At 42.4% G+C, this 27,288-nt stretch overlaps 1 protein-coding gene across 1 annotated transcript in view; it reads right to left on the bottom strand.

Moving 5' to 3' along the window:
* LOC132824737 (bcl-2 homologous antagonist/killer-like) overlaps window positions 1-27,288 on the bottom strand; it is a 54,231-nt gene that overhangs the window by 5,901 nt on the left and 21,042 nt on the right. The window contains exons 4-5 of the mRNA XM_060839418.1: window positions 5,610-5,748; window positions 997-1,140 (exon numbers count right to left, since the gene is read on the bottom strand). Coding sequence (XP_060695401.1) covers window positions 997-1,140; window positions 5,610-5,748 — 283 coding nt within the window. The remainder of the gene's footprint in view (window positions 1-996; window positions 1,141-5,609; window positions 5,749-27,288) is intronic.

Below are 27,288 nucleotides of genomic sequence, written 5' to 3'. Positions count from 1 at the left end.
TCCTGTGCAAACCAAGAACTTGAAAGAACCAACCTATGCAAAATAAATCACCAAACAAGATTTAACTTTTGAAAGTTTTTTAATGTTAAACTCAAATAGAAACCAAAATAAATTAAACATGAACTGACAAAACAAAATACATTCAATAGAAACCATGAATAATACATGAGATAGCTGGATCCAGAGAGAAAAAATATCACAGATTTGTCAGGAAGCCCTGTTGGGACACATGATCCTATGTGCCATCCCAAAGTAACTCATAATTCTATCCTCCTTTGTGTTACTGTTCGTAACACAAGATTTGATCATTTAGTAGCCCCTGACAACAACTTCACTCCATCAGAGTTCTATGAAAACAATTATCACTAAAAAGGCACATCCCTGCTGAAGTTTCTTCACTCTATCCACAACAGTTCTGATGACATAACTTGCCCAGAGGTCCCTTCATCCAACCGCTCTAACATCTCATAATACAGTATGATCAGCTCTGGTTTTAAAAAAGCATTCACTCCTCCTCTGCCTGGTGTACTCATGCAGCTCTAAACCTCCATATCAACTGGCACCTGCTGCAAACTGATCTCGGAGAACCTTGTGTTTCTTTACGCAAGATCACAGCCCAAATCCGGACTCTGGCCTTTATCTGGTTCTAATTTTCACAGAAACCTGTACCAAAGGCTGCTTCTCAAAATTCTGATGTCATTGCCAGGATATTTGTTTGATAATTCTACCCAACCACAACAAAACCTGGAGATTGAAGTTTCTGCTTAAATTAGTGAATGTAGTACAGGAGCTGAAATAATTTTATCACAATAAGCTCTACTTGGCAGTAGAGTCACAGAGATGGACAGCACAGAAACAGTCACTTAGTGAACTTAGTATTGGGACTATTCTGCTGGTGACCTGGATACCAGAACTTGTAACAAATAGCGTTCAGATGAACCACTGCTAGTTATTAGATTTATACGACAAATCTGGACAACATAGTTGGAAACTTACCTTTCAGCAACTCTACAGAAGGGCTCATATCCATTTTCAGATGGGAGAAAAAGGTATGCCTGCACACCTTGAAATTCTCTGTTCTTTTGATGATTAAGTTCATCTCCAATGATTGCCAGCTGACGTCCTATTTCCATACTGGAACTATGAAGGTAATATTAAATGTTATACTATGTTAACTAAAATAAGAAACTTTACATTCTCATGACCAGAAGCAAAGTTCATTGATAAATCTATCTAACTCAATTTAGCTTCCTCCATTTTTCTTCTGCGATATACTGTCCTTCTGTGTCTATTGGTGCACCACCACAGGTAGGCTTCAAACAACTCAGAATGTTTGTCCCTGCTGACAATTTACTCCTTAGTGACGTAGGAATAACTAACAGAACAGAACAGTTTACCTGAAAATGGCACCCACCTCAAGTCCCACACTTATTCACAGGCAAGAAAAGGATTTCAACCTCAGACATTAATCATTTGTTGTTATCTATAATTTTTACATCCAAATCACTGAAGTTTGTGTCATGTTCTAAATGTCAATGCCTTTTAGATGCTTGTACAGTCAACGTTGGAATTGAGATCACAAAATATTTTAAAAATGTTAAAACAGACACAAAGGTGATATTGTTGGGGCAACTTCAACTACCAAAACATTGTTCCAAAGGACAGTAAACAGCTAAACATTTGACTCAGAAACTCAAATGACTTCAATGACAAACAGTTTTAACAGGTGGGATCAGGGATAGGTAGTGGGGGGGGGGGGGGGTGGAGGAACAGTGTTGTTCGTCATTAAGTACATCAAAAGGTAACATTCATTTCTGCAGTAATTTTGTTCTTAAACGTAGTTGGCCTGTCTCCCTGGGAGCTGAAAATGTGTTGCTGGAAAAGTGCAGCAGGTCAGGCAGCATCCAAGGCACAGGAGATTCGACGTTTCGGGCATAAGCCCTTCTTTCAGGCTTATGCCCGAAACGTCGAATCTCCTGTTCCTTGGATGCTGCCTGACCTGCTGCGCTTTTCCAGCAACACATTTTCAGCTCTGATCTCCAGCATCTGCAGTCCTCACTTTCTCCTCACTGTTTCCCTGGGAGTCAGGGCACCTGGCAGGTGCAAGGAGTAAGAAGAGCTGAAGTTCTTATGTCAGCCTTGGTTGCAGACCAAGAGGAGATGGAATGATTCCTCTAGGCTGCGAGGAGCTTATCAGTAAACCGCCCATCACAACCTGTGCTCCAGTCTGCAATTGGGCCTCCTCATCCATCACCACCAATGGCCACTGCCATCCTCACACTGAGCTTAGCAACTATCTAACCTCTTGTGTGAGAATACTTACCTTCTTCCCCATTATCCCTCCTACGCTGAACTGGGCCTGCCTGCTCACACTCAAGCTCAGTTGCACTCTTATGCCACAGTATCTCCAGCTAACAAGCAGCCAGCCTGTCAATAAAGTTGACTATGGACGCTATCAGACGGGAGTTGGGAAGTACAGATTGGGAGCAATTATTCCACAAAAAGGGCATATTGGAAATGTACAAAATGTTTAAGGAGCAGTTGTTGCGAGTGATGCATAAATTTGTTCCTCTGAGACAGGGAAGAAGGGGTAAAACTAAAGAGCCTTGGATGACGAGAACGGAGCTTCTCGTCTAAAGGAAGAAGGCAGCTTACGTAAGGTGGAGTTGGCAAGGATCTAGCACAGCTATAGGGGATTACAGGCTTGCTAGAAAGGAGCTCAGAAATGGAATGAGGAGAGCCAGGAGGGGGCAGGAAAAAGGCTTCGTGGGAAGGATTAGGGAGAACCAAAAGGCATTTTACTCATACGTGAGGAATAAGAGAATGATCAGGGAGAAGGTAGGGCCAGTCAGGGATCGCATAGGGAACATGTGCGTGGTGTCTGAGCAGATAGGGCTTCAGTTTTCACTAAGGAAAGAAACCTTGTTGTGAATGAGACCTTTTGAGTAGCCGGGAAACAGGCTTGAACGGATCGAGATTGAGCAAGTTGATGTGCTGGAAATTTTGACAAACATTCAGATTGGTAAGTCCCCAGGGCCAGACCACATTTATCCTAGGTTGCTCCCGGAAGCGGGAAAAAAGGTTGCTAAGCCGCTGGTGAAGATCTTTGCTTCCTCACTCTCCACAGGAATCAGCAGTTTGGAGGGAGGTGAATGTTGGTCCTCTTTTCAAGAAGGGTAATAGGGAAATCCTTGGCAATTACAAACCAGTCAGCCTTATGTCCATGGTCAGCAAGGTTCTGGAAATAATTCTGAGGGGTAGGATTTATGACTATTTGGAAAAGCATAATGTGATTAAAAGCAGTCAACATGGCTTTGTGAGGGGCAGGTCATGCCTCACAAATCTTATTGAGTTCCTTGAGGAGGCGACGAGACAGATAGATGAAGGTCGAGCAGTGGATGCAGTGTATATGGACTTCAGCAAGGCATTTGATAAAGTTCCCCATGGTAGACTCATTCATGAAGTCAGGAGGTATGGGATACAGGGAGATTTGGCTATCTGGATTCAGAATTGGTTGGCTGAAAGAAGGTAGAAAGTGGTTGTAGATGGAAAGAATTCTGCCTGGAAGTCAGTGTGGTGTCCTGCAGGGCTCTGTCCTTGGGCCTCTGCTCTTTGTAGTTTTTATAAATGACTTGGATGAGGAGGTTGAGGAGTGGTTTAGTAAATTCACCGATGATACAAAGGTTGGAAGTGCCGTTGATAGTATTGAGGGCTGTTGCAGGCTGATATTGACAGGATGCAGAACTGGGCTGAGAAATGGCAGATGGAGTTCAACCTGGATAAATGCAAAGTGATGCATTTTGGAAGGTCAAACTAGAATGCTGAATATAGGATTAAAGACAGGATTCTTGGCAGTGTGGAGGAACAGCGGGATCTTGGTATTCAAGTGCGCAGATCCCTCAAAATTGCCACCCAAGTGGATAGGGTTGTTAAGAATGCAAATGGTGTCTTGGCTTTCATTAACAGGGGGAATGAGCTTAAGAGCTGTGAGGTTTTGCTGCAGCTCTACAAGACCCTGGTGAGACCACACTTGGAATAATGTGTCCAGTTCTGGTCACCCTATTATAGGAAAAATACAGAGGCTTTGGAGAGGGTGCAAAGAAGGATGTTGCCTGGGCTGGAAAGCTTATCTTATGAAGAGAGGTTGACTAACCCCGAACTTTTCTCTCTGGAGAGAAGGAGGAAGAATGGTGACCTGATCAAGGTACACAGAGTAATAAGAGGCATGAATAGAGTCAATAGCCAGAGATCTTTCCCCAGGGCAGGATTGACTGCCACGAGGGGTCATAGTTTTAAGGTGTTAGGAGGAAGGTATAGAGGAGACGTCAGAGGTAGGTTCTTTACATGAGAATTGTGAATGCATGGAATGCATTACCAGCGGTGGTGGTGGAAGCAGAGTCATTAGGGATATATAAGCGCCTGCTGGACATGCACATGGACAGCACTGAACTGAGGGGTGCATAGGTTAGGTTATTTTCTTTTAGATTAGGATTAATCCTTGGCACAACATTGTGGGCTGAAGGGCCTGTTCTGTGCTGTACTTTTCTATGTTCTATGGACACAAACCCTACATTAAAAAATGTTGAAAGGTGTCCTACAGTTAAAAAGTGCAGGAAGTTCAGGAAGCCCATACCTTTGTGACTACCAATCTCAAAACAGCCCCCCTATTTTTACTTTTCAATCAACCTGTTCAGAGCTACTGTTACACATTTCAGGGGGAGATGGAATTTGAACTGGAGCCTACTGGTCGAGAAGTAGGGACACTGTCATTGTGCGCAACAGCCCTCAAAACTGCTCCTTTGTTTAGCTCCCTCCTTCAATCCAAACTTAATTATCAAACCCTTCAAGTCAGTCGATTTCCCTGATTTGCACAGTTTGACATTTAATTTCCTGTGCCTGAAACTTGAATTACACATTAGAACTTAAGGTTGTGTGCAATATTTTAATTGTAAACATCAACATTTTAAATGTTTACGGAAGGTTACCAGAAACAGGTTTTTGCAACCTGCTGAACTGGATTTTGCTGAAGGATAATCTGGGGATAATTTGCTGCTGGATTACAGATCCTTCATCTCAGCTGTGCCTGAGCTGACCAGAACTCAGCACAACCAATTAAATTTCCACTTAGATATGACTTTTATATTCAGCAGGTCTGGTAGCATCTGTGGCAACAATGCAGAATGAACATGTCAAGTCCAGTAACCCTTCTGAAAGAGGACTCAAAACATTAATTCTGTGCAGTCTCCACAGATGCTGCCAAGCCTGCTGAGTTTTCATTGGCTTTTATTTCAGATTTCCAGCATCTGCAATCCTTTATTTTATTTTACTTTTATATTTGTTCTTTTCATTCAAAATTGGGGTGGCATCTTCAGAAGAATAATTCTAAAGCCATTTTTTAAACAATTCTGTCATGTCTATATTGTATTCATTTTGGCTATCGTTCTAATTTCTTGGCTAGGAATACAAAATGATTGTTGTTCATGGAAATAGAAAGAATATAGATTTGAAATACTAATAATTACAGTATTTCTTAACAACTAGACCCATCTCTCTGTACATAAGAAACTAAAGTACTTTTGTATTTAAGCACTGAATCACATATCACATACCTGGGACTTGTCTGGTTTGTGGTTTCTGGCAGATCAGGCACAATCATTCCATTTTCTGCACTCTCTTCCATCTCACTCTGATTTTGGTAGTATACAGTGCTCTGTAAGAGATTTTCTGCTTCATTCACTTTGCCCTGCTCTGTGTGGAAAATCAAACAAGCAAAAACAGAACAATTCAGGTGGGAACATTAAATAATGGACAAGTATTTTAGTGCACAAGTAAAACCTGAAATTATTTTATGTGTCACCTTGTCTGTAATGTACTAAGGAATATCTTCTAGACCTAGAAGATAAGACTGAGCATTGAAAATTTACATATTACTGGAACAACCAAATCCATATTATTATTTAGTATTATCTCATTAGCTATTCTTAGTGAACTAAGTAAGTTGGACCTAATGATGGGTGCTCAAGTTAATTCAGGAAATGGGTAAATAAAGCAAGCACAGACTTTAGAAGATTACCATATGTCCATTTTCAATTTTTTTCAAGCAGGTTAAAAACCTTAAATCCAAAAATCTGATTGACGGTTGATACTGAAAACATCAAGATGCAGCTGCACTTACATAACTTAATTGAGGATTGCACTATTTGGCATCGCTAACCACCCACTGTGGGACAGGCACAGGGTGGGTGATGATATAAAGTTTGATGTGTCTCCAAAATCCAAAGAAAGTTTATGAGCCTCAAGGAGGAGAAACATCCACACCCATCACTATTCAACAATCAATTCTTCTCCCTGCTTCCTGCTGGGGAAGTTCCCTGGCTCAGGAATGTGACAGAGAGCCATCCTAACACAGCTCTTTGCTCACCACCCCAGGCCCAGAAACATTTCATTGTTGCCTCCCAGGTGTATTCTTCAATTTGACACTTTCCCTGTTCACAATAATCCCAGATTCCCTGTAGAAGGATTTTTTTTGACTTTCTGGTAAGTGACACTTCAAAAGCCCACATAAAGATGGTGAAATTGTACATGCAACGAAAAACCAGTACTGCTTGTTTCCCAAATAGAGGTGAAATCCAGGTCATTATGATTCCAAATAATAATTTGATTTGGTGGACGCTGAGAGGATTTTTGCCCTATGTGACTAGGGCCAGAGACACAGTTTAAAATTGATTAAAATTTAAGTTGCAGATGAGATTTCTTTTCCTCTGAGAAAATTGCTAGTGTGTGACTTCTCTTCCCCAGACAGCAGTAGAGGGTCCAGGCTGAATGGTCTACTCCACTGTCTGACAATGATACAGACAAATCACCATACAAGAGGTTGGCATCATCTGGTCTAAGAGTGATAAATGGCTTTTGACTATCAGAAGAAAGGTCACTCCACTACTGACATTCCTGAGCAGTCGGGTGTATGATCTACAAGATGCACAGGAGAAATTTGCCAAACATTGTTAGACAACACCTTCCAAAAACATGCCCACTACCATTTCAAAAGAAAAGGGCAGTAGATACATGGGAACACCACCTACAAGTTCCAATCAAAGCCACTCATCATCTTGACTTGGAAATGTACCATCGTTCCTTCACTGTCACTGGGTCAAAATTCTGGAATTCCCTCCTTAGCAACATTGAAAGTATACCGACAGCAAATGGACTGCACTGGTTCAAGAAGCTACCTTCTCAAGAGCAACTCGGGACTGGCATTAGATGCTGGTCTAGCTTGAATGCCCACAAATAAAAGGAAAATGTTATTCATGGATGTTAGAATACAATTTAATATATATTTTGTAAATTGCAGTGATGCTCTAATTTTGTACAAGCAAGTTTATAACTGCCTCGTTCAAAACATGGAAACTTGTGTCTTTATTCTCTTAGTAAAAGACTGGGATCCCACTTAGTCAATAAAGGTACAGGTCCAAAGCAAGATCATAACAAAAATTTATTTGTATAGTCCAGGATCATAATACCTGTGACTCCACCTTCAAGGAATCACGTTCTTTGGAGGTTCGGTGTGGACTCAATGGGACAAATGGCCTGCTTCCACAGGTTCTATAATTTATTGCAACATGTCTCAGTGACACAGCAGACAATGTTAAACTGTTCAGTGGAATATAAACAGAACAAGGCCTACTGGAATTTACATAACAAACCTCTTCCCTCCAGGCAAGAGCAACGACAACAGATGCAAAGTCAAATGAACACACATTTTATGTTTAAATGATAGGTAAAACAGCCCCGATTATTATACTAACTGCCAGTTTTCTGATCTTTTCTTCACAAACTTTCATTTATATTTATGAAGCTCCTACCCAACAGAAAAATTTTGTTATTATCCCCACACTGAGTTTGGTGGCCAGCTGGGATTGAGCTGCACTTAATCAGGTGGGAGGTCAGTGGGTGGGGACCATTCTGGTTTCCCAGCTCCAGCTTGGTCTAGTTCCTGGCAGAAAAGTCTTTGGAAAACCTGATAATTCCACTGCCAAGTGCGGAATTAGGGAAACAAACCCTCATGGGGCTGCTTACCAGCTCTGCGGGAGATCCCTTGTTCAGAGTTACTCAGTGTCTAATAGAGGGACCCGGTATCAGCAAGGGGTAGCCAACAAGAACCATGCACTTACATTTGCTGTCACGTCCCCAACAAATGACTCCCCCGCAACAAGCACCTTGCAAACTAGTTTCTGTCATCACTGATCTTTGTGCTGAACGCTGACTTTTGGGGATGGTTCTTCCAACAATAGCCAGTGGTACTGCTATTAAATCACGGAATGATGGATGTTCTATGGCACAGAAGGAGTCCACTCAGCCCATCATGCCTCTACAGACTGTCAAACAAACATTATGGCTTAGTGTCACTCGCCTGCATTTCCAAGTTGAACATGACATTAAAATATCTGATGACCCTCAAAGCTGTTCAGTTGTTCATAACCAGAATTTACAAATAACCGATCTTGGACCAAGTTTATAAACCAAGTTTATAATTCAAGCAAAGATTAACAATTTATTATTAATAATGCAACGTTAGCAGAATATAGATAGACATTTATTAGAATGCCTAGTGGTTATGATCTAAGCCCAATCTTCTTGATCATCAACCCTTACTCTCTCACTGATAGACAGACACACAAGACACAGTTGAGGGATGAATTTTTTTAAATAAAGTAATTGTGAGTTTCCAGTTAGATAACTGTTTCAATGACGAATGAAGTTCGATGGTTTATATTACAGGCATGCAGGATTATATCTTGCTCGAATTCCAAAGTCATTGGCCAATACAAACAGCATCTGCAGTCTTCCAGACACTTTTTCTTATTTCTTACAGACTGGGGTTCTTTTTTTCAGCACTTTCAGCACATCGGTGACTGAAGAATAACTAGAGAGAGTAAAATAAAATAAGTCCTGCAGCTTCCAAAGTAACAATGCCTCTTGCCCAAAAACCCAGTCCAAACCAGTTTACCTCTTGGTCTCTCATTCGTTTTCAACATGCACCACAGTCACCTGACTAATATTGGTCCTCCCTTGATTGATCAATTCAAGATCTAACCATCTACCTGTCCCTGAGCAGAATGACATCTCCAAGTCAGTTCCATCTATAGTGTTCTTAGAGAAGGACTTAACCTGAGAGAAGTATTTTTCAAGCCAGTTCCCATCAGAAAACGTCAGTCTTTTGTTCTCTCCTTTTTTAAAAACAATTGTTCCAAGTACAATTCTCAACCACAACTTTCAGCTCCAAATCAAAAATGAGAAGAATATAAAGAAAAATAATCATGGTCTCAAAATGAATCGATGCTCATCCATGTTGAACAACATTTGGAGGAAGCATAGATGATGGCAAGTGGACAGAATGTACTCTGGCTGGGGGAATTCTATATCTACCACCAAGAGCGACTCAGCAGCAACTACTGATTGAGCTGGTCAGGTCCACAAGGACAGTCTTACTAGACTGGGTCAGTGACAGGTGATGAGGGATCGATCAAGACAGCAATATATACCTGACCTCATCTTTATCAATCTGTCTGCTGCAGATGCACCTGTCCATGACAGTATCAGTAAGTATGTCCACCATACAGTCCTTGTGAAGACAAAATCCCACCTTCACAATGAGAATACTTTATATCACGTTGTGTGTCACTATTGCTGTGCTAAATGGGATAGCATTCACACAGATCTAACAACTCAAGACTGAGCATCCATGAGTGATGTGGACTATAAGAAGCAGCAACAGAATCGTACTCCAACACGATCTGCAACCTCATGCCTGACATGTCCCATTCTAGCATAGCCATCAAGGCAGGAGATCAACCCTAACTCAATGAAGAGTGCAGGAGAGTACAGCAAAGACTATAGGGACTGGCAAAATTCCAGCAATAGTACTGAAGACATGTGTTCCACAACATGCCTCATTCCTAGCCAAGCTGTTCCAGTACGGCTACAACATTGACATCTGCCCGGCAAGGTGAAAAATTGCCTAGGTATGTCCTACATACAAAAAGCAGAACAAATCCAATCCGGCAAATTATCACCCCCTCAGTCTGCTCTCAATCATCAGGAAATAAATGGGAGATGTCATCAGCACAGCCATCAAGCAACACTTGCTCAGCCATAACTTGCTCACTGATTCCCAGTTTTGGTTCCATCCAGGCCACAGTTCCTGACCTCATTACAGCCTTACTTCAAACATTGATAAAAGAGCTAAATTCAAGAGGTGAGGTGAAAGACTGCCTTTGACATCAAAGCTATATGTAACCTAGCAAAACTAGAGTCAACGGAAATTAGGAGGAAAACTGTCCACTGGTTGGAGTCATACCTGGCACAAAGAAAGATGGTTGTAGTTGTTGAAGGCCATTCATCTCATCTCCAGAACAACACCTCAGGAGTTCGTCAGGGTAGTGTCGAAAGAATAACCTTTTTCATCAACTCTTTCCCTCTCTCATAAGATCAGAAGTGGGGATGTTCACTGATGATTGCACAATGTTTGGCACCATTCGCAACTCATTAAATAATGAAGCAGTCCATGAACAAATGCAGCAAAACCTGGACAATTCCAGACTTGGGCTGAAACGTGGCAAGTAACATTTGTGGCACACAAGTGCCAGGCAATGATCATGACCAACAAGAGAGAATTTAACCATCACTCCTTGACATTCAGTGGCATTACCATCTCTATTAACATTCTAGGGGTTACCATTGACCAGAAACTGAATTGCTGAAAATGTGTTGCTGGAAAGGCGCAGCAGGTCAGGCAGCATCCAAGGAGCAGGAGAAGCGATGTTTCAGGCATGAGCCCTTCTCCAGCATCTGCAGTTCTCACTTTCTCCCAGAAACTGAATTGGACTAGCCATATAACACAGTGGCTGCAAAAGCAAGTCAAAAGCTAGGAATCCTGCAGTGCATAATTCACCACCTGACTCGCCAAAGCTTGTCCAGCATCTACAAGGCACAAGTCAGCAGTGTGATGGAATATTCCCCAGTAAGGAGTGCCACTCTAATACTCGAGCAGCTTGACATCATTCAGGGCACAGCAGGCCACCTGGCTGGCACCACATCTACAAACATATACCATATATAAGATGCACTACAGAAATTCACTAAGGTTCCTTAGACAGCGCCTTCTAAATCTATGACTATTACCATCTAATAGGACATGGGAAGTGGATGCATGGGAACACACCACCTGCAAGTTTCTCTCCAAGCCATTCACCATCCTGATTTGGAAATATATCACAGTTTCTTCAGTGTCATTAGGTTTACATCCTTAAATCCATCGTTGTGTCAGGTCCAGCAGCAAGGCCTGAGTCAGGAACAGAGAAAGGAGTTGGGTCAGGATCGGGGAGGTAAGGTTGGCTCTAGGTGTTCGGGGGTGTAAGCAATTGGAAGAGGTACAGTTGGGTGAGTGAGCTAAGTATGGGGCCTGTTGAACAGTTACTCAGGCGTTAGACTATGTATTAAGCAGTCTACCTTTTCCTGAGTAACCATTTTGCTCTATTTCATCAAAACTCTTCAAATCTCCAATTTAAAAGTGAGACTTTTGGAGGGCTCCAGGAGTAGAGGATTAACGCAGAGGAAAATTCAATTCCTCATGCAATTCCTTTGGAGTGTGTTTCAATGGAAATTCTGTACAGTCCCCATGTGCAACTCGATACTGGATCAATGGTGATGAGACCATCAAATAATCTGGGCCTGTGTTCCAGTGACTGACCACTGGTGGAAAATGGCTGGACCACAGTAAATTCTGCAGCATAAAACTCAGCAGGTCTGTCAGCATCTGTGGAGAGAAGGCAGAGTTAACACTTCAGGTCCAATCACCTTTCCTCAGAACCAAGCCATTGCCAGGACTGGAAAGTGCTGCAATGATTCTAAATGATGCTTTCCTTAAAAATATTCATCCAGCATGACCATGAAAGAAATCAAGATTAATGTACTTTAAAAAAAAAGTTGCCTCTTATATAACAAAGTAAAAAACATGTTGGTTTTGGGTAATTTGTCTGTCCCAATTTGGAGGAAAACATACTGCAAAGCCAGTGTAGCATTTTCAATGTCAATGCGTTGGTGGAATTGGGCAAGCTATAAACATTGTCGAGACTTGAGCCCTGCTTTTTGTCTGCATTACAGCCTTACTCTGAGGGTATGTAATGTTTTGATAGGCAACTGATGAAAACATTGGGTTACAAATGCAATGATTTCACATGATTCTGAATACGAGTATGTGAATGGTCAGTATCATGGAGAAGGGATAAACATAGCATCGAGCCACTCTTAGCTCATTCCCTCATTGAGGTCCCATCAAGGAGTGAAGCATTGAGTTATTAAAATAAAATTTGAGTCACTGATCAGTGGCTGCAGGATCTTTCTTTTAGGAAAGCAGAAATGTAAAGGGAGAGGACTTTGTTACATGCCTATACTTTACTACTAAAATTATAATACATGGAGGTGTCAGGTAGGTTGCCAAAGAAAAAGAAAATACATTCAAAAATATCACGATATACATTGAAAAACAAAAGATTCAAGGCTTCACCTCAAGATTATGAGTAATACATTATAAGTTGTGACCTACAAGCTCAGAGCTTTTAAGAATAATAGACAGTATGAACACATACACAGAAAAAACTAGATGTTCAAATCTGGAGTTTATTTGAGTATCAATGCAGGCATAAGCACACATGGTTAGATGACCAACCAACACAGACTTATTAAATCAGCAGGTTCTAGCATAAAGAATTTGTTTGTTCTCAGAATTTCAGTTTTCTGCGGTGCTTCATACAACTGATGAATTACTGAGTTTTTGAAATGCAACACGCTTGATGTATTCCAGAATATACAATTTGTTAAGCAATTGTGAATGCATCAATTCATTGTGCACTCTCTCCTCCCAAGTGTACTGCCCTTCTATCTTTCTCTCCATGCTCCTTTCAAATCACTATTCATACCCACCCACTAAGATAGTGGACGCACTGGTAGTAATCTTCCAAGAACAGTCCCAGAACACTACAACTGGGCCTTAGTACAAGAGACTGAACTGTAGCAAAATGAACAGTAGCACCAGTAGAACATTGCAAAACAGATTAGTTATGTCAAGTGTATTAAAGTCACACTCGAACCAAGTTAAAACACAATCATTCCTGCATCAGTAGATTGATAGTTCCTCAAATCACTCACTGCCAATGCTTTCACACAAGCATAGTATTGTCGTTACTATCTTAAAAGGCAAAAACCATTGACCCTGCTGACATCAAACACCATTAGACATTGGTCTCAAACTTGCTGTCTCCTAATTTTCAGAAATGAGACGCAAGTTGGTAAATGAGTGCCAGGATTCTGCAGAAGTTGTTTGCAAAGTTTAAATATTTTAATGGGCTGATTTGTACTGCCCAGGATTATCAGTGAATATTTTCAACTATAAGCTGAGAGATAGACTTTGCCAGATACATGGAACTTAGCTGCATACTTATTCAGAAAATTTTACACTGTTAAATACCTGGTTTAACTCCATGATCAGCTAGTGTAACTCAACCAAGCAACATATTCAATCTTTCAATCACTTCATCGAGTCAATGAGCTTCCCACTCAGCTCCCTGACCTGACTGCCCATTCACCAACTCATTCAACAATTGAAAGATTTGGACCTTTAAAAATTGACCCAAACAAGGCAGCTACTGTTCTGAAGAGGGGGCGCATCCTCCATTCCTCCCTCTCTGCTTGCACTTGATGATCTGCTCCAAAGAGACTGCATTGATCCTTCAAAGTTTCAGCTGGAATGCATGATTGAAAAATCCTGAAAATGTCAGATTACAAAACTCTAATTTTACCATAAAGTTAAAGCTTCCATGCAGTCCAATTAATTTTCCATTGTCTGAAATATCTGGAAAGTAATTAAAAATCATATTGCACAGATGATGACTTTTCAATCAATCATGTCTTTGCAAGCAAAATAGATAAAAGGGGAAATCAATGGACATCATAAGATTTTCAGAAGGAATTTGATAAGGTACCACACATCAGGCTACTAATATGAAAACAGCCCTTGTCATCAGAAAAGTAGCAAATAGAGGAATGGCACAGAAATCAGTGCTGGGCTCACAATTACAGCACTTACAATATATATGAATGGCTTAGATCAGAAAAATGAATGTACTGTAGGCAGGTTTGCATGTGATACAAAAATAAATGGGAAAGCAAGTGGTGACGTTGACATAAAGTCTGCAGAGAAATGTAGGTTAAGCAACTGGAAAAGTGTGAGGTTACGCACTTTGGTAGTAAGAAATAGGGGAGCTGAATATTATTAAAATAAGGGAAGACTAGAACAGTGGGAGTTGAGTATCCTCATCCATGAATTACAAAATGCTACAATCCAGATTCAGTGATAGGGAAGGAAAATTTTATTTTGGCCTTTAGTTCAAAGGGAATGAAGTATACAACTATGGAGGCTTTATTAAACCTGCACTCGTCAGATCATAGCTGGAATTCTGAGAACAGTTTAGGGCCCCTTGTCCAAGGAAAGATAAATTGATATTGGAAACAGTTCAGAGAAGGTTCATTTGGTTGAGGGACTGGTCTTATGAGGGGAGGTTGAGTAGTTTGGACCTGTATTCATTGGAGTATAGAAGAATGAGAGGTGATCTTATTGAAACATACAAAATTCTTAGGAGACTCGACAGGGTAGATGGAGAAATTTTGTTTGTCCCTGTGAGAGAGTCTCAGACGAGAGGTATAATCTCAAAATAAATTTAAGACAGAGATGAGAAGGAATTTCTTCTCTCACAGGGTAGTGAATTTGTGGAATTTTTGACCCCAAAGGGCTGTCAAGGCTGGATTGCCAAGCCATTCAAAGCAGAGATATAAAAGTTTGTATTTAGCACGAGGTTATGGGGAAAAGACAGTCAATTGGGGTTGAGGATTATCAGATCAGCCACAATCTAACTAAATGGCGGAGCAGCCTCGATGGGCTGAATGGCCTATTCCTGCTACTACATTTTCTGTCATCCTCCTTAATCCTATTTCTTCACTCGCACTTGTGGTAACCACCTTTCAGTGTTCTCCATCCACAACCCTCTTCCCAAATCAAACTCTAGTTTCTCAGTCTCTGGCCTGGCGAAAACAATCTCCCAATTCACTGACAACAGCACTTTCAAAATCTCACGTAAGGTTTAGCCTAAGTTCTCGGTTCACCACAATATCTCTGCAATTTATTCCATCACAACTTCTGGTCTCCTTCATTTTCACACATCCTGGCTCCTCCTCCAGTACAGATTATATTTTCATTTCCTTCAGTCCAAGGTTTCAGACTTTATTGGATATAACAGACAACTAACATAGCCATTCACATCAGATCTCATGGGACCACTCAAAGTACTATCAGATCATGCTTTTGTCTGCCAAAACTGCTGGCTATTTCAGAATTATCCTGGAATACAGATAAAGCTTCTATTCTCGACTGGAAAGGGCCTTCCTAAATCCCTCTCTTTTCTCTCCTCCATCCCCAAATACAAAGGAATTACAAGGGGGTCTGACTGGTAAGTTCAAGTCCACCCATTCAACTGTACCTAGCTTCCTTTCCACTAGCCTTCAGGTCAAACATTCTCAAATTGCCCTAGCCATGAAACTGCATCACTCTGCACCCTTGGCCTTATCCAATTAAAGTTTCTGACTGCTGAACACTCTTCCTGGTTCCCATAATTGTTGACATTGCTAAGAAGGGTTCCCTCCCTTCAGATACTGGTCACCTTCTCTCAACTCTGGTGTCACTACCCTCATCTCAAAACGAATTCTCAAACCATTCATCCTTGCAAACTATATTATATTAGATTTGATTTATTGTAGTCCATGTACCTAAGTACAGTGAAAAGCTTTGTTTGTGAGCACTACAGGCAGATCATACTAAAGACATACAGATCATAGGGTGCCTAGACAGAGTGAGGTAGACAGGTCATACTGCACAGGAGGTGTGCAAAGCAAGATCAACATTATTTGAAGTTAGAGAGTCCATTCATCAGTCTAATAATGGGAGAGAAGAAGCTGTTCTTGAACCTGTTGGTGCTTGTGTGTTCAAGCTTCTGTATCTTCTGCCTGATGGAAGAGGTTGTAGGAGAGCATTACCAGGGTGGGAGGGGTCTTTGATGATGTTGGCAGCCTTGCCACAGCAGCGAGATGTGTACATAGGAACCTTGATTATCCGACTATCAATTATCTCAATATCGGATTATGCGAAGGAGATCTCGAGGTCCCAATAGAAACATTTCATCAAAGGTTGTTTCCAACACTGATCGCGTCTTTTTATTACAGTGATTAAAAGTGAAATGCTGCCGAGAACAGTCCTGGACATCAGTGGGAGCCCAAGCACCGTCTCCAAATGACTGACCTCTCACCCCCCCTCTCTCCCTCCCCCCCACCCTTTCCCTGGAGTTTTATACAGGCCTGGAGCCTGAACTCCCCTTCCCCAGATAATCTCTCTAACACTGTCCTGTACAGGGCAAAGGTGGACCCTGTCAAAAAGTTTCAGTAAAACGTTGTGTGTGTGTGTGTGTGTGTGTGTGTGTGTCCGTGTGTGTGTGTGTCCGTGCGTGTGTGTGTGTGTGGCCGTGTGCGGCTGTGTGTGTGTGTTGCTGTGTCTGTGTGCGTCTGTATGTGTGGCAGTATGTGTGGCTGTGTGTGTGTGGCTGTGTGTGTGTGGCTGTGTGTGTGTGTGTGTGTGTGTGTGAGAGTGTGGCTGTGTGTGCATATGCTATTTGGAGACTCACCCCACCCCTCTTCCCCCCCAAAAAGCAGCAGCAGCAGTTCTTGTTGTTGGTGTCCAGTCCGGCTGCCCCTGAGAGGGGGTGGGGAGCAGGAGTGGGGACAGGCAGGGAGGATGGTGTTGGACGGGGTTGGGTATGGGCGTGGGTAGACAATAGACAATAGGTACAGAAGTAGGCCATTCTGCCCTTCGAGCCTGCACCACCATTCAATATGATAATGGCTGACCATCCTTAATCAGTATCCTATTCCTGCCTTATCTCCATAACCCTTGATTCCACAATCCTTGAGATCTCTATCCGACTCTTTCCTAAATGAATCCAGAGACTCGACCTCCACTGCCCTTTGGGGAAGAGCATTCCACACAGCCACCACTCTCTGGGTGAAGAAGTTTCTCCTCATCTCTGTCCTAAATGGTCTACCCTGTATTTTTATGCTGTGTCCTCTGGTTCGGCACTCACTCATCAGCGGAAACATGTTTCCTGCCTCCAGAGTGTCCAATCCTTTAATAATCTTATACATCTCAATCAGATCCCCTCTCAGTCTTCGAATAAAAAGTGAGGTCTGCAGATGCTGGAGATCAGAGCTGAAAATGTGTTGCTGGTTAAAGCACAGCAGGTCAGACCTTGGATGCTGCCTGACCTGCTGTGCTTTAACCAGCAACAAATGTTCAGCCCCTCTCAGTCTTCTAAACTCTAGGGTATACAAGCCCAGTCGCTCCAGTCTTTCAGTGTAAGGTAATCCCGCCATTCCAGGAATTGACCTTGTGAACCTACGCTGCACTCCCTCAATAGCCAAAATGTCTTTCCTCAAATTTGGAGACCAGAACTGCACACAATATTCCATGCACGGTCTCACCAGGGCCCTGTACAGCTGCAGAAGAACATCTTTGCTTTTATTTTCAATCCCTCTTGTTATGAAGGCCAGCATACTATTGGCCGTCTTCACTACCTGCTGTACCTGCATGCTTACCTTCATTGACTGGTGTACAAGAACACCCAGATCTCTCTGTACTGTACATTTACCTAAATTGATTCCACTTAGGTAGTAATCTGCCTTCCTGTTCTTGCCACTAAAGTGGATAACCATACATTCATCCACATTAAACTGCATCTGCCATGCATCTGACCACTCACCTAACTTGTCCAGGTCACCCTGTAATCTCCTAACATCCTCATCACATTTCACCCAGCCACCCAGCTTTGTATCATCAGCAAATTTGCTAATGTTATTGCTAATACCATCTTCTCAGGGGAGGGGGGGAAGGGGCGGGGTGTTGGATGGGGTTGGGGTGGGGGGGGAAGGGGGTGGTGTTGGATGGGTTTGGGGGTGGTGAGGTTGGCTCGCGTGTGGTGTGCCGCTGCCTAGTCTCCTGAACGGGGGAGTAGACTTAACAGAAAACTCCGAGCTCCAGAGGAAAGGCATTGAGTTAATTAACCGAATAATCGAATCTCCGAATAAAATAGTGCCTGCCCATCTTGTTCAGATAATCGAGGTTCCTCTGTAAATGAAGTAAATGGATGGGAGGTTGGTTTCCTTAATGGTGTGGGCTGTGCACAATCTTCTGTAGTTTCTTACAATCCTAGGCAAAGCAGTTGCTATACCAGGCTGTTATGTATCTGGACAGTATGCTTTCTATTTTGCATCTATAAAAGTTGGTGAGGATCTTTATGGACATGCCAAATTTCCGAAGCTGCCTGAGGAAGAGGCATTGCTGTGTCTTCTTGACCATCACATCTACGTGGGAAGTCTAGGACAGGTTGTCGGTTGTCAACACTCCAGGGAATTGACGCTCTCAAACTCCTCAACCTCTGCTCCATTGATGCAGATGCAGAGTGTTCTCCTCCTTTCTTTCTGAAGTCAATGATCAGTTCTTTTGTTTTTCTGACAATGAGAGAAAAGTTGTAATCACTGCACCATGACATCAAGCCCTCTATCTCCTTTCTGTATTCTACTCATTGTTCTTCAATATCCATTCTACCATGGTGGTGTTGGAAGCAAACTTGTAGATGGTGTTTGTTCAGAATTTGGCAACACAGTTGTGGGAGTGCAAGGAGTGCAGGGAAGGCTGAGAATGCATCCTTGAGGGACTCCAGTGATGAGGGCTATCATGGAGGAGCTGCAGCTGTCTATCTTCACTGATTGCAGTGTGTGGGTCAGGAAGCTGAGGATCCAGTTGCAGAGGGCGGAGCCAAGACCTAGGTCTCGGAGCTTTGAGATCAGTCTGGAGGGGATTATGGTGTTGAAGACAGAGTTGTAGCTGATGAATAGGAGTCTGACATAGGTTTCCTTGTTGCCCAGATGTTCCAGGGAAGAGTGCTGGGCCAGGGAAGTGGCATCCGCTGTGGACCTGTTTTGCCAGTTGACAAATTGCAGAGGATCGAAGCAGACTGGGAGACTAGAGTTGATGTGCGTCTTAACAGCCTCTCGAAGTACTTGATGATTGTGGCGGTCAGAGCCATTGGGTGGTAATCATTAAGGTACATTGCACGTGCTTTCTTTGGTCTGGGATGATGGTTGTCTTCTTGAAGCAGGTAGTTGCCAAACTCCTTTTCCTCACCAGTGTCTTGGAACATGTTGATGCCACTCAAACCTTTGTCAATCTTTCCCATCAGTCTATAGTTGAACCCCTCCAATCATGTTTCAGCCAAAATGACTCTTATCAACTGACATCATGTGAGACTGTAACAAAGTCAAACTACCTATTTTTGTTCTTCTTAACTTGCCTCAGGTTGCTGTGACAGTTGACTCCACCATTTTGTTTCAATGGATCTCCACCATTGTCTAGCCAGGTGGCCCTGAACTCATTTGGTTCTATTCTTATCTATTTAATCAACTGCAATGGCTTCTCTTTGTGGTCCACCTCTGGGTAGCCTGCAACTACTTACCCCCAAGATCGGCCTGTTGAACATCCCTGAATTTCTCAGTTCTACCAATGGCAACCATGCCTTCACCTACCCAGATCCTAAACTCTGGAAGTCTCATTCAAAACCTCTCTGCTCTCCTACCTTTTTTTTTTACCTTTAAGACCATTCTACAAACATAATTTTTGATCAAGCTTTTGCTCCTCTACCCTAATGTCTTCTTATTTCATTCAGTGTCAAAACCTGCTTTGATATGCATTGGGATGTTTTATGACATTAAATATCATACATAAATACAGGTTGTTTTTGTTATAAACCACATGCTTTGATTGTAGATATCTGCTTAGTTTGTAAAACAGAAATTTCTGCAGACATTGCCACTGATGACAGAACATAGTCGACCTTCAGCAAGTAATATTTACACGTGTAACAATGGAACCCATTCACATAGCATTCCCTTTGGGAGCTGCAGAAGATTTCCTCACTATGCTATGAGTTTAAAGGGTTTCACTTTAATGGGGTTATCTGTTTGTATTATATAGATAAATTATTTCCATTGATGTTTTTGATGGCTTTTGAAATGATAATTGCTCAAATCTCTCTGTGTAACCATGAAGGAGAAACCTTGCAAAGTATAATATTTGAACTTCCTTCACGGTTCCAGAGATTTGGTTTTGTTGAAAAATTAGTGAGCTGGTCAATGCAAATAGAATAAAAACAAATGTTAAGCAAATCCTGACACCAAACAAGTTTTGCAAGTCGAAGGATTACATGTACTAATTCTCTATCTAAACCAGATTACATCATTGCATATTACAGTAAACACTGCTCTTTATAAAATAAAAGGTCATCCACCTGAAACATTGGGCACAATTTTACCAGCCCTCAGGTGGCGTGCCAGGAGACAGACCTGCTGGTACCAGCTGATATGATAGCAGGAAACTATGCAGGCTAGCATCAAAGCATTACCCAGTGGTGGGCTGTGGTGCAGATTGGCTGCCCATTCAATGAAGGTGAGCAAACAATTTACATAATTAAAAGGTCCATCAGGCACATTACATTTGTTCTTCACAAGAACCATAAATAGAACTGAAGTAGATGGAGGATAAACTTGAACATGGAATACTTTATTATAGGTTTCTCAGCTCCACAGTCGGGTTTAGACTGTCACCTGACCCACTCTCTTAAAGGGGCAACACACATCCAACAACCTACATAACACCCTCTCCCCTCTATTTCAAAACCACGGTAACAATTCACATCCACACAAACTGTATCTCAGAGGGATGGCAATTCCTAGAAGACTGTCTCCTCATCTCAGGAACCTTTTCTAGTTCAGTCTCCTCAACTCCTGAGAGCTCCTGTTGTTCTGCAAACACCATCTACAAGATCCGCTTTGTGATTGGCTGTTGTTGCCGTGATGCTGCTGTTGTCTCCTCCCTCGGTATAGCCAAATCTAGCTTGAAGACACATGACTTGGTTGAGACCAGTGGTCCTATCTGAAGCGGCTCAGTATTTCTGAGGGACATCATCCATTATGGGTGAGGTGTGGTGACCAGCTGGTCCACGTGTCTTCTCCAGACCAGCGCATCCATACCCTGTACCACATATGACAACAGTCCTGTTTGAGCCATCACCATCACAGGGATCTATTTTTCCTGCAGACATATAATTCCAGGCAAACACTGTCTCTGCTCTTTGAAATACCCTCCACTGTGTAAGGTTCCTGCCCTTCTGACTAGCTGTACTACCTCTCATTCTACTACCTCTTTGGTCTCTTCCGGCTGCAGTAAATCAACATGGTTCTCAGCTGGTGTTTGAATATGCCACCGAGCATAGGGTCTTTGTGCATAGTGTACTATGACACATGCTGAGGAACTTGTTGATTCGCCATCCTTGTGAGGCTTTAAAGACTTACTGCCTGGCCATCTGTCATAGAAAATCATGGAGTCAGACAAGTGAGATTGGCTCCATGACACCCTAAGTACTCCTCGAATTCTTTCAGCATAAATTGTGGACCATTGTCACTCAACTTGTTCAAGGCCCGAAACTGAAAAATATTTTATCCAGTCAGTCTATCATAGTATCAGCACAAACAGACTTACCACCTGGTAACAGAATATGACCACTCCCTAGGGTCACTTGGTGTGGGCAACCACAACCAATAGTAACATCTGTCCTTCTATTGGTGCCATAAAGGTCCATGTGAATCCACTGCCACAATGTTTAAGGTCATTCCCACAGGTGAAGGGCGACAATGGTAGTGCATTCCCTGTTTGATCACGATCCCACTTTCTCCTCAATCTGAAAGTTCACCTTTAGCCTCCAAAAGTAGCTTCTGGCTATTTCTTTCATTTGCACCATCTCGAAGTGCCTGTGGTGCACTTGTTCCAGGACCTTTCCTCTGAAAGGGGGGGTGGAATAACATCGGTCATTCTCCACATTAAACATCTGACCAATATGAACAACTCCCACTTCCTGGACAGATAAGGGTGTAATTCCAGGCAGTTTCTTCCTCTCAGGACTAAGTCTGCCACTAGGCTCAAGATGGGGCCATTCCAGGTAGCATTCCATCTCTGACTGACTGACACCAGTACCTGGTTTTCCTAGGTGCCTTTCAGGTTCCAGACAGGAACATTCTTATTTCCTTGACATAGCGTCTCCATTGCTGTGCTTCTCCGACTGTTGGTATCTGATTTTATATAAGTAGGTGACAGTGCCCACCTCTGCAGGGTGCTGCCGTTGATGGCTAAAATGGCAGTTAATGGCCTGTGATCTGTCAGCAGCTCAAAGTGCCTGCCATAAAGGAAATGGGTGAACTTCTTAACAGCGAACACGATGCCCAATCCTTTTTTTCCCACTTGGGTATACTTCTCCTCCATCTTCATTCGTGATCTTGACGTGAATACAATTGGCTTTTCCTTTCCATTCGGTAAGATGTATGACAGTACAGCGCTCATAAGGCAAGGCATTACACATTAACTGTAGTGGTAACCTTTGGTAAAATGAGTCAACACATCTGACTTTTTCAGGGCTTACTTAACCTCTCAGTGAGCCTCCTCATGTTATTGGATCCATTTTCCAATAGCAATGCAAGGGTTTTAGTACAGCTGCCAGATCAGACTTGAACTTGCCATTGTAATTGACAAGTCCCAAGAATGATCTTAATTGAGACACATTCACTGGTCAAGCAACTTCATGATAGCTTCCATCTTCTTGGGAACCTTGTGGAGTCCCTCACTAATTACATAACCCAAGTATCTATTGAGGTTTTAAAAAAACTAGTATTTCTCCCTTTTTACTTGGAGTCTGTGCTCCTGCAACCTTTTTAGGGTTTCTGCTAGGTTTTTTAAACACTCCTCTTGAAGGATCCAGTATGCAAAATATCATTCAGATAACACTGAACACCTGGCAATCCACTCAAAATTTGGTCCATGGTCCTCTGAAATAGAGCTGGCACTGACATGATGCCAAAAGCAGTTGCTTGTAACAGAACAGTCCCATGTGTCACTATTGTCAGCAGCAGCTAAGACTCCTTTGTGACCCCCGTCTGCAAGGTGGCCTGTGACAGATCCATTTTTGAGAATTCCTTTCCCCCAGCCAGTCCACTGAACAGGTTCTCAATGAGTGGAAGTGGTTATTGATCCTGGGCTGGGTTGACTGTGACCTTAAAAGTCACCTCAAATCCTCACTGCACCACCTTTAAGACCGGACCGATCAAAGTGACCCATTCATTGGTGGTTACTGGTTCCAACACTCCCAGGTTCACCAGCTATTCCAGTTCTGTCTCCACTTTAGGCCAGATGCCAAATGGTACTGGACACACCTTCAGACTCCATGGACAAGCCTCCCACTCCAACTGAAGTTTAATTTCTACTTCTTTCATTTTCCCCAGGGTTCCATTGAACATATCTTTACAAATCCCTTGCAAACTTGACTTCGAGTCCACCAGCGTATTAACCACATCCCAATTTAACTTTAATTTCTGTCACCAGGAGTGTTTGAATAATGCAGGGTAGTCACCTTTCACTACGTTCAGAGGCAGTTCAGCACACTAGTCCTTTAGCTTTACTTTCACCAGTATGTAGCCCTCAGTGGCACCACTTGTTCCATACGCAGTCAGTTCTTCAACAATGCAATGGCTGCATTCTTGTGCAACTCCATAACGTACAAAAACCATGCTTTAGAAACAGCACTTAAAGTTTTGGTAATGTAATCGCATTACAGCCAACACATGCTTTAAAAGTTCGCACTTTAGAAACAGATTCCCCAATTAGATTACTTACAGTGTGGAAACAGGCCCTTCGGCCCAACAAGTCCACACCGACCTGCAATCCACCAATACCCCTAACCTAACACTACGGGCAATTTAGCACGGCCAATTCACCTGACCCGCACATCTTTGGAGTGTGGGAGGAAACCCACGCAGACACGGGGAGAACATGCAAACTCCACACAGTCAGTCACCTGAGTCAGGAATTGAACCCGGGTTTCAGGCGCTGTGAGACAGCAGTGCTAACCACTGTGCCACCGTGCCGTTACAGCAAATTCACATTGACGAAACACATGTGATGTCTGTAGTGTAATCTCAGCAGACTTCAGCGACAGTGCCTTTAACCTTTCCCTATATATTGATTTAGGAATCAGAGGCACCACTGCACCAGTATCTGCTTCTATCTTTACTATCATTGCCCCTATTGAAACTGGGATCAGTTTCACCCCATATACGCCCATATTTGTGGGCGGCACGGTGGCACAGTGGTTAGCACTGCTGCCTCACAGCGCCAGAGACCCGGGTTCAATTCCCAACTCAGGCGACTGACTGTGTGGAGTTTGCACGTTCTCCCTGTGTCTGCGTGGGTTTCCTCCGGGTGCTCCGGTTTCCTCCCACAGTCCAAAGATGTGCGGGTCAGGTGAATTGGCCATGCTAAATTGCCCGTAGTGTTAGGTAAGGGGTAATGTAGGGGTATGGGTGGGTTTCGCTTCGGCGGGTCGGTGTGGACTTGTTGGGCCGAAGGGCCTGTTTCCACACTGTAAGTCTAATCTAATCTAAAAATACCAACAGGATGTTTAAGCAAAACTCTGCTGACTCTGAAGGAGAAAGTGAGGCTGTGGATGCTGGAGATTAGAGTCGAGAGAGTGGAGCTGGAAAAGCACAGCAGGTCAGGCAGCATCCGAGGAGCAGGAGAATCGACGTTTCAGGCATAAGCCCACTGAACTGAACTAGCAAGTCACTTAATTCAAGGGCAATGACTGATGAGTTACTAATGCTGCCTCTGCCAGTGACACCAGCAACCATTTAAAAATTAGGCAAAACAGTCATTGGAAGAATGCCTCATCACAGAACTTTCAAAGAGGCATCAAGACTCTAGAGGGTCCCAGTCATTTCCTTCCTGAATGCCCAGAGTTTCATCAACTGTGCACACTGGCCATTTTATTCCATGATATAAAATCAAAATACTGCAAATATTTCAATTCTGAAATAAAAACAGAAACTGCTGGAAGCACTCAGCTGGTCAGGCAGCATCCATTGACAGAAAAAGCACAGTTAACTAGATCATGGTTTTGATGAGAGGTCATCAACCTGAAACATTACATACTTTTCCCAGATGTTACCTGACCCACTGAGTATTGAATAGAATAGAATGAGAGAATGATGACACCAGGAAAGGAGGCTATTTAATTAGTTAGTCCTGTGCTGGCCCTTTGAAAGAGCAATTCAGCTAGTGCCATTCCTCTGCCTTACCGCTACCGCCCCCACTCCTACCCCACCCCGCCCTCATGTTGCAACTCTTCAGATAATGAACCAATTCCATTTTGAAAACCTCAATTAACCCTACCTCCTTCACAAATATAGGTAGTGCATTACAGATTCTAATTATTTTCAATATGGAAAGGATTTTCTTCATATTATCATTACTTCCATTCCTGTTAGCTTAAAACTGTACCCTCTGTTTACAAATAGGAAACAATTTCTCCTGATTTAATCTGTCCAGATCCATTGTGCATTTAAAAGGGTGTTTACCAAATCTTCTCTCAACCTTCTAAACCCAAAGGAAAACACTTCTCCAACCACCTGTTTAACTGAAATTCTTTATTCCTAAAATTCTTTGAATCTTTTCTGCACCCTTGCTAATACTTTGACTTCTTTCCCAAAGTATGGTGTCTAGAACTGCATGCAATACTCCATTGTTCCTTTTTTTTGCTTAAGTTTAAAATAACTTCCTTGCTCTTATATTCTATGTCACTATTAAAGCAGCACAGTATACTGGTGCTTTGTTCACTGCAATCTCAACCTGATTTATGCAAGTAAACAACTAGATCCCTTTGCTCCTGCATTCCTTTTCAAGTTGTACTTATTACTTTTCTATTGTCTCCCTACAATCCTCTTACTAAAATTAATCACTTCACATGTCTCTGCATTAAATGTCATCTGCCATTGGTCTACCCATTCACCAACCTCTCCATGCTTTTTGAAGTTCTAGCAATACTCACTGTTCACAACGCTTCCAAGTTTTGTATCATCTGCGATATTTTGAAATTGTGCTCTGTGCATCAAGCTCTAGGTCATTAATATATATCAGGAAGAGCAGTGCTCCCAATATTGATCATTGGGGACTTCCACTATAAATCTTCTTTCAGTTTGCAAAATAACTATTCACCATTACTATTTACTGTCACTCAGCCAATTCTGTATCAGTTTGGCATTGTGTTTTTAATGTCTTAGCTCCCTGGCCTGGTTGCAATCTAATCATGCATAGTAATTACTATGTGCAGATCTGAACTACACATTAATCACTAAGTTATATGCATTGTGAACTAATGATTGCAAGAATCAAAACAAGTGATGATACTTGTTTATCACTGGTGTTGAGATTCTCACTCTTTCTCCTGAGCATGCTGCTGCTGACTAGTTGATAGTTCCTACACAGTGGGAAACAAAACCCTGGAAAAGACTGGCTGAGGGTGAGTTAACACGTAACGTGCAAAATAAATTGATGGTATTAGAGTCTGTAACTTGATCATCATGCCATAGCAGATGAAGTAGAAGTTGGGAAGAACCCAAAATTATACACTGACATCACGAATGGTCATGACAACTCCAGATTCCACATATCCTTTTGTGATGGTCCCATTTGATCAATTTTCTCCTTTGATATCTATAATGCTCATATAGCTGGAAACTTCTTACAAGTGACTTGCGTTCACATTATGATGGAATGAAAAATGGGCTAAAAGTGGTTTGCTCCAGAAGCAATGTCTTATTTTCCATGCAAATAAAGAGAAAACCTGTATGATCTGATTAGTAGGGAGAAAGTGAGGAGTGCAAATGCTGGAGATCAGAGCTGAAAATGTGTTGCTGAAAAAGCGCAGCAGGTCAGGCAGCATCCAAGGAGCAGGAGAATTGACGTTTCGGGCATGAGCCCTTCTTCCTGAAGAAGAGCTCATGCCTGAAACATTGATTCTCCTGCTCCTTGGATGCTGCCTGACCTGATTAGTAAAACTGATTAAATGATTTTTGGGTTCACACAATGATGGTTTTGTTTAGAAGATGAGATATGCAAAAATATGAAACACTAAATTACCTTTCAGTCAGCGAGCCATAAATTTGGGTTTCAGCAATATATTTTACCACCTCAAGCCA

This window comes from Hemiscyllium ocellatum, chromosome 19 (assembly GCF_020745735.1).
Source record: "Hemiscyllium ocellatum isolate sHemOce1 chromosome 19, sHemOce1.pat.X.cur, whole genome shotgun sequence".
Lineage (NCBI taxonomy): Eukaryota > Metazoa > Chordata > Chondrichthyes > Orectolobiformes > Hemiscylliidae > Hemiscyllium > Hemiscyllium ocellatum.
The sequence above is the reverse complement of the archived record's forward strand: the minus strand, read 5'-3'. Positions and strand labels throughout refer to the sequence as shown.